At 38.6% G+C, this 14114-nt stretch overlaps 1 protein-coding gene across 2 annotated transcripts in view; it reads right to left on the reverse strand.

Moving 5' to 3' along the window:
- Nucleotides 1-14078, reverse strand: part of SASS6 (SAS-6 centriolar assembly protein) — a 56955-nt gene extending 42877 nt beyond the window's left edge. The window contains exons 1-5 of one of the 2 annotated variants that reach the window (XM_015073835.3): nt 13877-14078; nt 3955-4015; nt 2314-2393; nt 1715-1819; nt 581-752 (exon numbers count right to left, since the gene is read on the reverse strand). In XM_015073835.3, the coding sequence (XP_014929321.1) occupies nt 581-752; nt 1715-1819; nt 2314-2393; nt 3955-4015; nt 13877-13941 (483 nt within the window). In that variant the 5' untranslated portion in view covers nt 13942-14078. The remainder of the gene's footprint in view (nt 1-580; nt 753-1714; nt 1820-2313; nt 2394-3954; nt 4016-13876) is intronic. The other variant, XM_027058498.2, reaches the window with a different exon arrangement.
- Between the last annotated feature and the right edge of the window lie 36 nt (nt 14079-14114).

Here is a 14114-nt window from a genome sequence, read left to right on the forward strand (position 1 = left end):
TTGTTAAAAATACAGAATTTTAGGTTCCACCTCAAACCTTCTGACTCACTCTGAATGAGCAAGATGCCTAGAGGATTTGTGTACCACCAAAGTTTGAGATGCACTAATCTATAGCATTTGACTAAAGACTTTGTGACAACTATTAAGAGGCATCCCAATGTTGCTTCTTTGCTACATATACCTTACAAAGTTAAAGAGCACTTTGTAATTCTCAAACCACTTTCACACATCTTTCCTCATTTGAGATAAGTGCAATAGGGTAGTAGATATCTCCATACTTATCTACAAATTGATAAAACCATCAACACCTTAAGTGAACTACCTCAGATTACATAAAATTAATAAAAATGATGGCACCTAGTTTTTGAATTTTTAGTCCAGTTCTAACCTCACTATATCTTGACTAAAAATAACAAACAACCAATAAAATAAAAATAAATCCCTTACATATTACAAAAATTTACTAGACATCTTTAAAAACACTTCACTCTGAAAACAAAAACTAATAGCAATATAGCTTTCCAGTGATTTATCAGAGACTTTTGGTATTTATTTTTTAAAAAATAAATTTAAATCTTACCTTGCTACTTTTCAAACAGCTGGCTAAAAACTTCTTTATTTCCACATCATTTCCAGGTAAAAGTTTTAGTGAGAGGTGTGTAAGATGCTTAAAAGGATTTGTCTCTACCACATTTAAAAAGGCAGGTGAGTTATCCAAAATAGGTGCTGGAGAAACTAACTGCAGCAAAAACCTTTGAAAAGAAAAGTGTCACAATATAACAATACTTATGAGACAGTGAAACTTTCCCATTGAATCATAAGCTCCAGCATATCAGAAATGATTAGAAGTGTCAGGAAAGGGGGCATATAGAAATCACAGGGGCCAACATGAAAGGACTCCCAATGGTTAAAGTGGACAAACTGATGTAAATAGTAAAATGGAAAAATTGGGCAAGAAATAGAAAAAGAATTCACTGAAACAGTGAACATGCAAATGTCCAGGAGTTCATTATGACAGATGAAAATATAAAAACAAAACCCACTGAAAGCACGTAGTAACTAGAATAACAACTCTTTACTCTAAAAATTGACAATTTAAAAGAATTTAGTATTTATCCTTTTCTATATGAATTTTCAGAGTAATCAAATACCCAAACAGATGAAGAAAAGTTCTTTATAAAAAAATTATACCTAGTAAGTATAAAAAGAATGGCAGAATTAGAAATGCATAACTTTGTAGTTCCTAATAAAATAATTGATTCAAACAATCATCAACTGATGACACCAATAGATAAAAGGTTGGTGAATTTTACAATGAAAGGATCAGGCTTTAGCGTCACACGAATATACACATTTTCATATGTGTATATGAATATATGAATATATATGCATGTATCCATATGTATATATGAATATACACAAACCAAAATCTTATTCTCCTTTTCCAAGTTCATTATAAAAACACATACTTGATGATGTTAAATATTTCAGATAATTTTAATGGCTCTGTCAAGACATGAAAATTAAGGGGTAAATATTTCTGATTTTAACCATGATTCCTTAAAAGTTGATATTTAATAGAGCCCTAAACCCAGTTTTAAAAATAGACAGAGATACTTTTAACACATAGAAAATATTTTGCCATCAATTTGGCTTACAAAGAAGAGTTTGTCTTGAGAGAATTTTAATGATATAGAACTCTCATGAGACTTACCTTGGAATTTCTTTGGCATGTTCTTGAGTACATTGCTGAAGAAGATCTATAAATTTTTGTGGGAAAGCTAAGAAGTCTACCAGAAGGCCTTGTTGGAATTTTAAACTATACAGAAGAAAAGAGAATTTTAAAAATTTAATTACTATTTTTAATTGTAATTAAAACCCTGAAATAGTCTTTTTTTTATTTACTGAACATGCATTATAATCAAAAACTGAGCTAGGGAACTTTGATTTTTATAGAATTCATTCAATGGGAAGGAAAAGGTCAATATACTTAGCTAAAGCTCCAAAACTCTGGGCTGTTTTAAGCAGAACTCTGATAAGATATGAAGTATTTACTTTCAAAAACATCCTGGGGCGCCCGGGTGGCTCAGTCGGTTGAGCGTCTGACTTTGGCTCAGGTCATGATCTCACAGTTCATGGATTTGAGCCCTGTGTCCTGCTCTGTGCTGACTGACAGCGCAAAGCCTGGAGCCGGCTTCAGATTCTGTCTCCCTCTCTCTCTGCCCCTCCCCCACTCGCACAAGCGAGCCCGCGCTCTCTCTCAAAAGTAAATAAAAGATTAAAAAAAAAAACCGGAAAAACAAATTTAATTACCTCTGAAAATCTTCCTCAGATATAACAAGGTTATACAGAAAAAATGGATCGGTATCATCAGTCAGACGGATAACTAAATCCTAAAAGAAAGATTGTTATTTTTTAATGTTTTCAATAGATCTGGCTTTTAGCCTAATTCCTTCCTTCTTAGAAGTAAAATTATCCAGTAACAACAATGTGTCACCATTATACTTCAGATGACTTTGTTTTTTGGTGCTGCTGGGTTTTTCATCAGTCTTTAAAAGACTTAAGATTCTTAAACAGGGGTAGATATTCTGCTCCATGGGATCCTTGTGGGGGTCTATAAAAACTAATTAAATGCCAGAATTGAAGTTAAGGACTATCATCCTCTTAGGAAAATTGAGACCCAGTCCTTGCTGTACTATACCATGACAAAAACACTCAACCACTGACCATATCATATTCAATTATATTTTCAGTTTTTCCCAAGTTAATTGATACTTCCAAAGTGGCAACACATCAGCTGAAACGACAAGCCAACAATCTATCCTAGAAAAGGAGCATTCGTCTCTCAGGCAGAGGGCAGGGGTATCAAGTAACAAGTTGCCAAGGCTTCATTCTGAGGGCCTATTCCTACTCCAGGTGGCGGTGGACGCGGAAGCCCATCTGTTTTCATTTTCAAATGAAGTTAATGTCTTTCATAAAGACCACTTTCTATGTAAATTTACAGTGTGGTGGAGCACTACAGTAGCAAAAACGGATACAGAAATTACATACTTCAGTGAATAATGTAGTAAGGAAAACAGGCATGGCTACAAGATGATGGAGACCTAATAAAGAAGTGAGGTTAAGAATAAGCTCTCACTCGAAATAGAATCTACTCGTGTCTACTGAGGAACTGTTAGGGTAGAGTTCTAGAAAAATCTAAACCACTTATGAGCAGTTAGGAAATGAAGAGGTACAGCAGGTCTAAGGAATTAACATGTAAGAAATATATCATCTCTACCCCAGAAAATTCGCAATCTAGGTATTTGCTCTGCCTCAGAAGGTCCTGTTCTTATAAAGCAGCTTCTACTTAGGTACTTCCCGAAATCCACCCAAAATGCTATTAAAAACTGAAACTACTACTACTACTAATACTACAAGGTCCTTGAATCTTCATGTGTAAGGAAAGCTCTGACACAAAGAAAATAGATGCTGTATTTCTTAGTCATCTATTCTGTATCCATATCACTGTTAATGACTCAGACTTTTGAAGATCACATAGGACTGATGCTCTAAATGCCTCCCTTCAAAAGGCAAAGATTCAAAAAACTATATCCCTGCAGTGCTTCAATTCATTCTATTCTCACATTTACACCATGAAATGCCAATTCTACAGGGTAGCAAAATATATATTCTAGCAACTTATAAGTGCATTGGTAAAACTTAACCCCCAATTCTCCCAATCCCCAATTCTTCCTGTATGCTTCAGAAACATATGGCATAATAATCTCTCAATCACTGTCTTTGTAGATTCTATCACCCCAGATTTGCAAGTTACAAACAGGCCCAAAACTAAAAGGCAAGGTGAGTGTAACAAAAGACCTCATATTCTTAAAGAACAAAAATAATTATAATGTACAGAAATTATATTTTTAAAAAAAGAAAAAATGTGTTTCAAAAGAAATTAATACCAACCTTTCTGTGAACTGGATTAGAAACTGATTGTAGTTCAATGCTCACTCTAACACTTACTCTCCTGTATGAAAAGATATACCCAACTGTCAGAAACATTTGCATGGAATGAGTTACCACTGTCATTTGTATTAGCTAAAGTTTTCTGTATTAAGTTGCAAGATCTTTCACAGGTGCTCCCTAAGTTAAAAACAGTTATTTGGAAAGCACACTGGATTTAAAGTTTTAAGTTCTTGTTCTTCCACTAATAAGTAATAGGTTTTTAACCGGGAACTATCTATATTTTTCTCTCCTGTAAAATGGAGTTGTTGTGAGAATTAAATGAAATAAATGATGTGAAATTCCCATTACTAGACTGAGATATAACCTCACTGCCCTGATTCTAAAATAGCATCTACTGAAAGCCAGACAAACTATCAATTTGTTAACTTCACATTTAAAAAAATCACCAATTGATCAAATTGATTTATGGGAGATTCCATTTGAAAAACTAAAAATGTGAAGCAGCATTAGAATACACGGCATGTTTATAATCAAGGAAATAGAATAATATATTCCTTCTCTTATGCATATACAAAATCCACCAACTACATCTGCTCAATATTCAATATATCCACAGAAGTACTGTCAACAATTTTATTGTCGACCTTAACCCAGAGGCAGAGTAACTCTAAACTTTATTTTAAAATGTTAAAAAAAAATTTTTTTTTAATGGTTACTTTTGAGAGAGAAAGAGAGACAGAATGCGAGCAGGGGAGAGACAGAGGGAGAGGGAAACACAGAATCTGAAGCAGACTCCAGGCTCTGAGCTGTCAGCACAGAGCCTGATGTGGGACTCGAACTCACAAACAGTGAGATCATGACCTGAGAGGAGGTCGGATCCATAACTGACTGAGCCACCCAAGTGTCCCTAAACTTTTTCTAAAGAGACCATAACTTTCCACAGTATCTACTCCATCTTAGAGAATTCAATATCAGACAGAGGCATATAAATAAAGGTGCTCATAACCATTAATCAAACTGAGCCAAAATGCTTAATTAATTGAGGAAATAAAGGGAAAATTGGTGAAAAAACATCTCTGCACAAGTGTTCTTTATCCTGCTAGAATTAAATAACAATGGCTTTTACCTGGTGTGCAGGAAACAAAAGTAAAAGTAAAAATAGAATTTATTCCATTTTAAGCTACTCTTCTAAAAATGTGTTTTAGGGGCACCTGGGTGGCTCAGTCAGTCAAGTGCTCAACTTCGGCTCAGGTCGTGATCTTGAGGTTTATGAGTTCAAGCCCCGCATCAGGCTCTGTGCTGATGGCTCAGAGCCTGGAGCCTGCTTCAGATTCTGTGTCTCCCTCTCTCTCTGCCCCTACCTCACTCATGCTCTCTCAAAAATAAATAAAAACATTAAAAAAAATTTTTTAAAGATGTGTTTTAAATTTTTCCCACATTCTGCTACTTATCTACTACAGAAGTAAAAAGTATAGATAGACCTAGCAACTGTTGATGGAAAAACGTGGTAATAGTTGACCAAGGCTAAATTCAATTGTTCAGATTTTTTTATGCTCTTACAATTTTTATATTTCCTTAAAAAATGTCATTTTAGTTAAGTTTCCTATTGAATATGATTGGTTGCATAATCTTAGTATGGTGAGGTTACCATATAGTAAGTTTACCATAACTTCTGTTATCTGAATAGGAATGAGCAGCAATGGCACAGATAGGAAGAACTAACAGTGAAACCTTAAACTGCAAGTAACTTGTTCTGCATGTGTTCTGTATGACAGCAAGCATTTCTAATAAATTTTAACTTCACAAACAAATGATATCTTGCAATACAAGTAGTATGTGACACTGAATGTCCCATGATCACAAGTGAGCCAATGGTTCTTCTCTTTCTTTGTGGGATTGCTAGTGGTCCTTTCCCATGCTCAGATGCTGTCTCAGGCCACAGTGTTTGGCAGAAATCAATGATTTTTCAGAATGTTGAAAGGTGCCCACAACTGACACTAGTGTATTTTTTGTCACTTCAAAGCACCTATGGACAGTCCCCTGCTTTTCCATATAAGAGTAAGCTTAGGAATGCTTTGCTTCATTCTAGGTCAGGCTTCCTGCAGAAAGAGACCCTTTCCTCTTCTGCTTTATTGCCAGTTACATCAAATACAGTATATGACAAAAGTTTATTAATACTGTACTATAGTCAACATCCATGCAAGCGTACACAATGGCTCCCATGCAGAAAAAGACTGAAAAGAAAGGCAGTAAGAAGAAGATGATTATGGTGAAGTTAAGAAGGAAACTGTATGTAAGTGACCCAAATCTCAAGATTTTATAAGTCTACATCAGCATCTCGTCTGCAAAGGAAGAGAAAAAGGCAGAGAAAACCTTCATTTCAAATGAGATTAGGGAGATGTGTAAAATGTGGAAAACAGTACAAAATTTTGTAGAAAAGCACCACCTGAATAAGGCTGTAGCAGTGCGAGTAATGAATCTGTTTAGCGACAATGCAATGTCACATTTCCCCGAAATCCTCAAAAGGAGGCAAAAGCAAGTGTCATTGGGTAGGTTCCTTGTTAAAGTTGCACGAAAAGAAAAAGTTTCCATTGAACCAACAGATACCAGTGATTCCGTTAATAATAGTCAAAGCTGTCCCACACAATAATCCTCTCTTGTTTCCCTCACACCAGCCATGAAGTGCAGGTTCAAAGGTAAGTGTAGGTTAATTTATTTTTCTTTAAAGTTTTGTATTTTATTATTTTGTATTATATTACAGTATTGTAATCATTTGTTAAAGTTTATTTATTTATTTCGGGGGGGGGGGGCAGAAAGAGAGGGAGAGAGAGAGAATCCCAAGCAGGCTCTCCGCACTGCCAATGCAGAGCCTGACTCAGGGCTCAAACTTACCAACCTACAAGACCATGACCTGAGCTGAAGTCGAGTCAGATGCTTATCAACTGAGCCACTCAGGCGCCCCTCCTAATCATCTTTATATGAATATTTTTTGGGTTTTGGACCAAATCATCTGAATTTCCATTATTTCCTGTGGGGAAATTTGCTTTGATATGCAAGTGCTTTGGATTATAAGCGTGTTTCCAGAACGAATTATGCTCACAAACCAAGGTTTTACTGTATTTTTAAAACAAGAGAACGTTTTGTTTCTATTTTTCTAATATCTAGTGTATTATATGTGAAACAGATTAGATTTCTACTCCAATTCTGCAAATTAAGTTCTTAGGAAAAAAAAAAACCTTTCAATTTCCTAATTTGTAAGGGAAGTGAACAGAGTTAGGTTTGTGAGGGCCTTTTCAGATCTACAATGTCATTATGTTTGGTTTTTGCCTTCTGAAGTTTTTTCTAAAACATGCTGCCATAGAGGGTATGATGCTGCAGTAGATAACTTTTTATGGTGATGTACACTTTCTAAATTCCTATGGGGGCAACTGGGTGGCTCAGTTGGTTGAGCATCCAGCTCTTGATTTCGGTTCAGGTCATGATCCCAGGGTCAGAGGATCGAGCCCCACATCAGGGGTCTGTGCTGAGCAGGGAGCCTGCTGAAGATTTTTTCTCTCTCCTTCTGGGGCGCCTGGGTGGCTCAGTCAGTTAAGCGTCTGACGTCAGCTCAGGTCATGATCTCACAGTCTGTGAGTTCAAGCCCCGCATGGGGCTCTGTGCTGACAGCTCAGAGCCTGGAGCCTGCTTTGGATTCCTGTGTCTCCCTCTCTCTCTCTCTGCCCCTCCCCTGCTCATGCTCTGTCTCTATCTCAAAAATAAATAAAAACATTTAAAAAAAAATTTTTTTTTAAAAAGATCTTTTCTCTCTCCTTCTGCCCCTCTCCCTTGCTTGTGCTCTCTTAAAAAAGGTGGCGGCGGGGGCGGGGGGGCACCTGGGTGGCTCAGGCAGTTAGTTAAGTGTCCTACTCTTGGTTTCAGCTCAGGTCATGGTCTTGCAGTTCATGAGTTCAAGCCCTGCAGTGGGCTCTGGGCTGACAATGTGAAGCCTGCTTGGGATTCTCTCTTTCTTCCTCTCTCTGTCCCTCCCCCACTGGTGCCATCTCTGTCTTTCTCAAAATAAACTTTAAAAAAAAAAAAAAAAAAGGAAAGAAAACCTTAAAAAAAAGGTCCTATCATACTTGATAAATTTGTTAAAAAAAAAAGTCAACTAATAAAGTATTCTTTAGATAATACTGGAAGAATCACATTAATATAATTTTATAAGCTTATTAATGATACTGTTGCATATATTACAAATGTCTATATTGCATTAGCTTTGGGGGGAAAAGGGAGGAGGAAAGGCCCACAGAATAAAGTTCTTCCCCCAACCCCAAAATATGTTGTAGAAAAGTCTGAGCTTTCAGAAAATATAGTACTTGAAATCACAAATCATATTTTCTCCATTATAATGGTTGTTATGGGAACAATATAAAACATATCAATAAAAACTCATAAAAAATGCTATTTCCCAAAATAAATGTCATACTCTGAACAATACATAAATTCACATAACATCCTCCCTACAAGTTAGATTTCATATTAGTAGAATTGGATTCTAGCCCACCTTTGCCACCTAGGAGCAGTGACCTTAAACTCTCAATTCAGACATATAAAAGCTGCTCTAAGCCAGGTAGTATGATGGATGCTAGGAATACAAACAGAAATAAACATGGTCCATGTCCTCAAATTGAGATCAGATTAAATGACTCTACTCAGATTTGATTTAAGTGCTTCAAGAGAAGGAAGGGAAGGGTTACTAACACTTACTGACTACCCGTGCTTTACATGTATCTTACATAACAATAATCTTATTAAGTAAATATTATGTCTGTCTTAGAAAGGAAGAACTGAGGTGCATAAGTTACAAACGTGGCTAAGGTCACCTTGCAGAGGTAACCAAATTAGAACTCAGACATTACACCTGCACTATGCTATCTGATAAATGAATAAAGGCAATTAATCTCAACCTAGGCAACTGAAAAATTCCTTATAGTGAAGGGATTTAAGACAGACTTTGAAGGCTATGAAAGAAAAACCAGCTGGGGCAGGGAGAATAGCATGAATAAAGGTATAGTATTGAGATTATCAGGCAAAATCAAGGGATAACAAATAGTCTTGTATGACTAGTATACAGGCAGAAGAAGTTACAAAACAAAAATGAAAAAGCAGGTGTCAAACCATGGGCTTCAAAATTTTACATTACTTTCCTCCAGAGTTCTCTGAGCATTATCACTATCTTTCACTGAAGTTTCTCCTTCTCTATGACTTCAGAACATTGATGTCACTTCATGTATTAATCACACTTTAATAATAACTAATGTTTGGGCAATCCCTATCAATATAGCACCAGCATTCTTTTTTTAAAATTTTGTTAATGTTTTTATTTATTTTTGAGAGAGAGAGACAGACACAGAGCATGAGTGGGAAAGGGGCAGGCAGAGAGAGAGGGAGACACAGAATTTGAAGCAGTTTCCAGGTTCCAAGCTGTCAGCACAGAGCCTGACGTGGGTCTCAACCTAGTGAACCATGAGATCGTGACCTGAGCGGAAGTCAGACGTTTAACCAACTGAGCTACCCATGCCCCCCCAACACCAGCATTCTTCACAGGGCTAGAGCAAGCAATCCTAAAATTTGTATGGAACCAGGAAAGAGCCGGAATAGCCAAAGCAATCCTGAAAAAGAAAACCAAAGCTGGAGGCATCACAATTCGGGACTTCAAGCTGTATTACAAAGCTGTAATCATCAAGACAGTATGGTACTGGCACAAAACCTGACACACAGATCAATGGAACAGAATAGAGGATCCAGAAATGGACCCACAAATGTATCGCCAACTAATCTTTGACAAAGCAGGAAAGAATATCCAATGGAAAAAAGACGGTCTCTTCAGCCAATGGTGTTGGGAAAACTGGACAACAACATGCTTGAAAAATGAAAATGCATGAAAAATGAACCCGGACCACTTTCTTACACCATATACAAAAATAAACTCAAAATGAATGAAAGACCTAAACATAAGACAGAAAGCCATCAAAATCCTAAAGAAAACAAGCAACAACCTCTTTGACCTTGGCCACAGCAACTTCTTACTTGACAGGTCTCTGGAAGCAAGGGAAACAAAAAGCAACAATGAACTACCAGGGCCTCATCAAGATAAAAATCTTCTGCAGAGGGAAGGAAACAATCAGCAAAACTAAAAGGCAACCAACGACAGAATGGGAGAAGATATTTGCAATGACATATCAGATAGAGTTAGCATACAAAATCTATAAAGAACTTACCAAACTCAGCACCCAAAAAACAAACAATCCAGTGAAGAATGGGCAGAAGACATGAATAGACATTTTTCCCAAGAAGACATCCAGATGGCTAACAGACACACGAAAAGATGCTCAACATCATTCATTATCAGAGAAATACAAATCAAAACCACAATGTGATACCACCTCGCACCTGTCAGAGTAGCTAGCATTAACAACTCATGCGATAACGGATGTTGGCTAGGATACGGAAAAAGAGGAACCCTTTTGCACTGCTGGTGGGAATGCAAACTGGTGCAGCCACTCTGGAAAACAGTATGGAGGTTCCTCAAAAAATTAAAAATAGAACTACCCTATGACCCAGCAACTGCACTACTAGGCATTTATCCAAGGGATACAGGTGTGCTGTTTCGAAGGGTCACATGCACCCCCATGTTTATAGCAGCACTATCAACCATAGCCAAAGTATGGAAAGAGCCCAAATGTCCATCAACTGATGAATGGATAAAGAAGATGTGGTGTATACATACATACATACACACACACACACACACACACACACACACACACACACACACAATGGAATATTACTCGATCAAAAAGAATGAAATCTTGCCATTTGAAGCAATGTGGATGGAAACTAGAGTGTATTATGCTAAGCAAAATCAGTCAGAGAAAAAGTATCATATGACTTCACTCATATGTGGAATTTAAGATACAAAACAGATGAACATAAGGGAAGCAAAAATAATATAAAAACAGGGAGAAGGACAAACCATAAGAGACTCTTACATACAGAAAACAAACTGAGGGTTGCTGGAGGTGTTTGGGGTGGGGGGGATGGGCTAACTAGGCAAGGGACATTAAGGAGGACACTTGTTGGGATAACATTGGGTGTTATATATAAGTGATAGATCACTAAATTCTACTCCTGAAATGATTATACTATATGTTAACTTAGATGTAAATTCAAAAAAATAAATTACAGATAAATAAATAAAAATGATATTCCTAAGAAAAACAAGAACTACTGTTTGGGGTGCCTGGCTGGCTCAGTCGGTTAAGTGTCCAAGTCTTGATTTCAGCTCAGGTCATGATCTCATGGCTTGTGGAATGGAGCCCTGTGTCGGGCTGTGTTGACACTGAGAATCTGCTTGGGATTCTCTCTCTGCTCCTCCCCCACTCGCTTGCGCTCTCTCTCAAAATAACTAAACAAACATTTAAAAATAATAACATTTGCTGAATGTTTATTATGTTCCAAGCACTGTTCTAAGCCCTTTGTATTAACTCATTTCATGCTCATAATAATCCCATGAGGCAGGTACTTTCATCATCAACAATTTTCTCATCATCAACTTAAAGGTGAAACAGAGGGGGCACCTGGGTGGTTCAGTCGGTTGAGTGTCCAACTTCAGCTCAGGTCATGATCTCACAATTTATGGGTTTGAGCCCCACATTGGGCTTTGTGCTGACAGTGGGAAACGTGCTTTGGATCCTCTGTCCCCTTCTCTGTCTGCCCCTCCCCTGCTCTCACTTTCTCTCAAAAATAAATAAAAAACAAAAAAAGATGAGACACAGAGAAAACGACTGTACAAAATCAAACAGTCAACGAGTGGCAGAAGTGGAATTTAAACCCAGAAAATGTGGCTCCAGAGCCTGAACTCTTACCCTGTGCTATGCTGCTTCTCCAAAGATCTTTTTGTTTCCCCTATTAAAGTGTAAGTTCCCTGAGGCCTGACATGAAAACTGTTTTTGTTGCTAGTGTTGGGAGACAGGAGAGTGAAGAGGAAGAAAGCTTGACAGTCTCAGCATGTAGGACAATTCCTAGTACATAGTATTCATAAATATTTGTTGAGCTGAACTGACCCTGAATATTTAACTAAAATCTGGGTTGTTTTCCCTATAGGTCAGGGATCAGCACATTTTCTGTAAAGGGCCAGACAGTAAATACTTTAGGCTTTGTGGGTCATAAGGTCTCTGTCACAATTATTTATATCTGCCCTGATGGCACAAAAGCAGCCATACAGGGGCGCCTGGGTGGCTCAGTCGGTTAAGCAGCCAACTTCGGCTCAGGTCATGATCTCGCGGTCCGTGAGTTCGAGCCCCGCGTCGGGCTCTGTGCTGACAGCTCAGAGCCTGGAGCCTGCTTTGGATTCTGTGTCTCCCCATCTCTCGGCCCCTCCCCTGCTCACGCTCTGTCTCTCTCTGTCTCAAAAATAAATAAACGTCAAAAAAAATTTTTTTAAAAATAAACGTTAAAAAAATTTTTTTTAAAAAGAAAAAAAAGCAGCCATACAATTCTTTTTTTTTTTCATTTTTTAATGTTTATTCAAAAGAGAGAGAGAGAGAGCAAGCATGAGGGGAGAAGAGGCAGATAGACAGGGAGACATGTGAAGAATCCGAAGCAGGCTCCAGGCTCTGAGTTGTCAGCACAGAGCCCGACACGTGGCTCTAATCCATGAACTGTGAGATCATGACCTGAGCCCAAGTCAGACATTCAACCAACTATACCACCTAGGCGCCCGCAGACAATTCTTAAATGAGAATGGCTGTGTTCCAATAAAACTTTATTTACAAAAACAGGTAAGAAGGCCACCTGGCCCATGGGCTCTAGTCCGCTAACCCCTGCTACAGGTGATAAGAATATATCAAAGGTTTCTAAACAAGAGAAAAGGTTGACAGTGTGTTTTGTTTTTTTTAATATTTCTGAGAGACAGAGGCCACCCAGATGCCCCACAATGTCTTCGTTTTTAAAACCTCCCATTTCCACACTCTTTAGTTTTCACATACACTTTCATTTCCTCAGCATAGGCACCTTATGTCAGTTTCACAAATGAGGAAACAAGGTTCAGAGAAGAGTCAACGAATGGGTTGTGGAACAGAGACAAAACTCAAATCTCTGGACTTCTAATCAAATCTGGTAAGTCCTAACAGCACCACTTCCTTTGTCAGTTTTAATTTTGCATTTATCTGCGAGACTGGCTTTTATTTCCTCCCCGACTGAACTTCAAGCTCCAGGAAAACAAGGAATGTTCTTCCTGGCCACTACGGCCCCACTACGCAGCAAGGTGTTTTGCCAATAAGCAGTATTCGTTGAATGAATAAATGAAATTTATAATTTTCCCCTCCTGTTTTCAGGCGACTAAATGTAACTTATTTTTAGTAACTAATGTGAAGAAAAGACAATACACCATAAAAACCTTTTTAAGCTGCAGCTTAAACTTCCCATATGATTCAAAGGAGAGCGAAAAAAAGGGCTGGGAGCGAAGCCCTGAGTTCTAGAGCCGGCCGTGCCGTGAACTTGTTATGAGCCCTTGGGTAAATTATGTGTAAATTACTTCGCTTCTCCGGACAAATTAACTTTCTGTCTCAAAAAGAGAGAGTAGGGCTATAATTTTCCACGATTCGGTTCAGAACTAAGATTTTTTTTTTTTTAATTAACTCGATGCGGGTCAGGTTCCTATTTCCTCTATACCTCCCTTCTGCGCCGTCAGCAACGGCCAACTTGGTGAGAGAAGTAACACTGGGTTCCAGCTGCGGTTCTCTCCGCGTCCTGAGACGCCCGCCGCTCACCCAATTGCAACTGGGTGCTCCCTGGCCAGAGCCGCCATCTTCCCCCCCCCCCCCCGCCTTGGCCCGACCCCAACCGCCACCCGCGGGCACGGGGTAACGCGGAACCTCACCTCTCCTCGCAGTCTTTGCATTTCACCTGCAGCGGGACTAGTTCCTGGAACAGAACCTGGCTCATGTTGGACCGCTGCCCGTGCCAGTGAGCGGAAAAGTCCAGCAGGCCCAGCCCGCGGAACTAGCCGAAAGGCGTCCGGGTCCTGCTAAAATTTGAGTTTGGCGCTCGGCTTCCGCTGAGGAGGCGGGGATAACAGAAACCGAGGGAAGGTGCAGGAGATTTGGACCTCGTCAGCC

This window comes from Acinonyx jubatus, chromosome C1, assembly GCF_027475565.1.
Source record: "Acinonyx jubatus isolate Ajub_Pintada_27869175 chromosome C1, VMU_Ajub_asm_v1.0, whole genome shotgun sequence".
NCBI lineage: Eukaryota > Metazoa > Chordata > Mammalia > Carnivora > Felidae > Acinonyx > Acinonyx jubatus.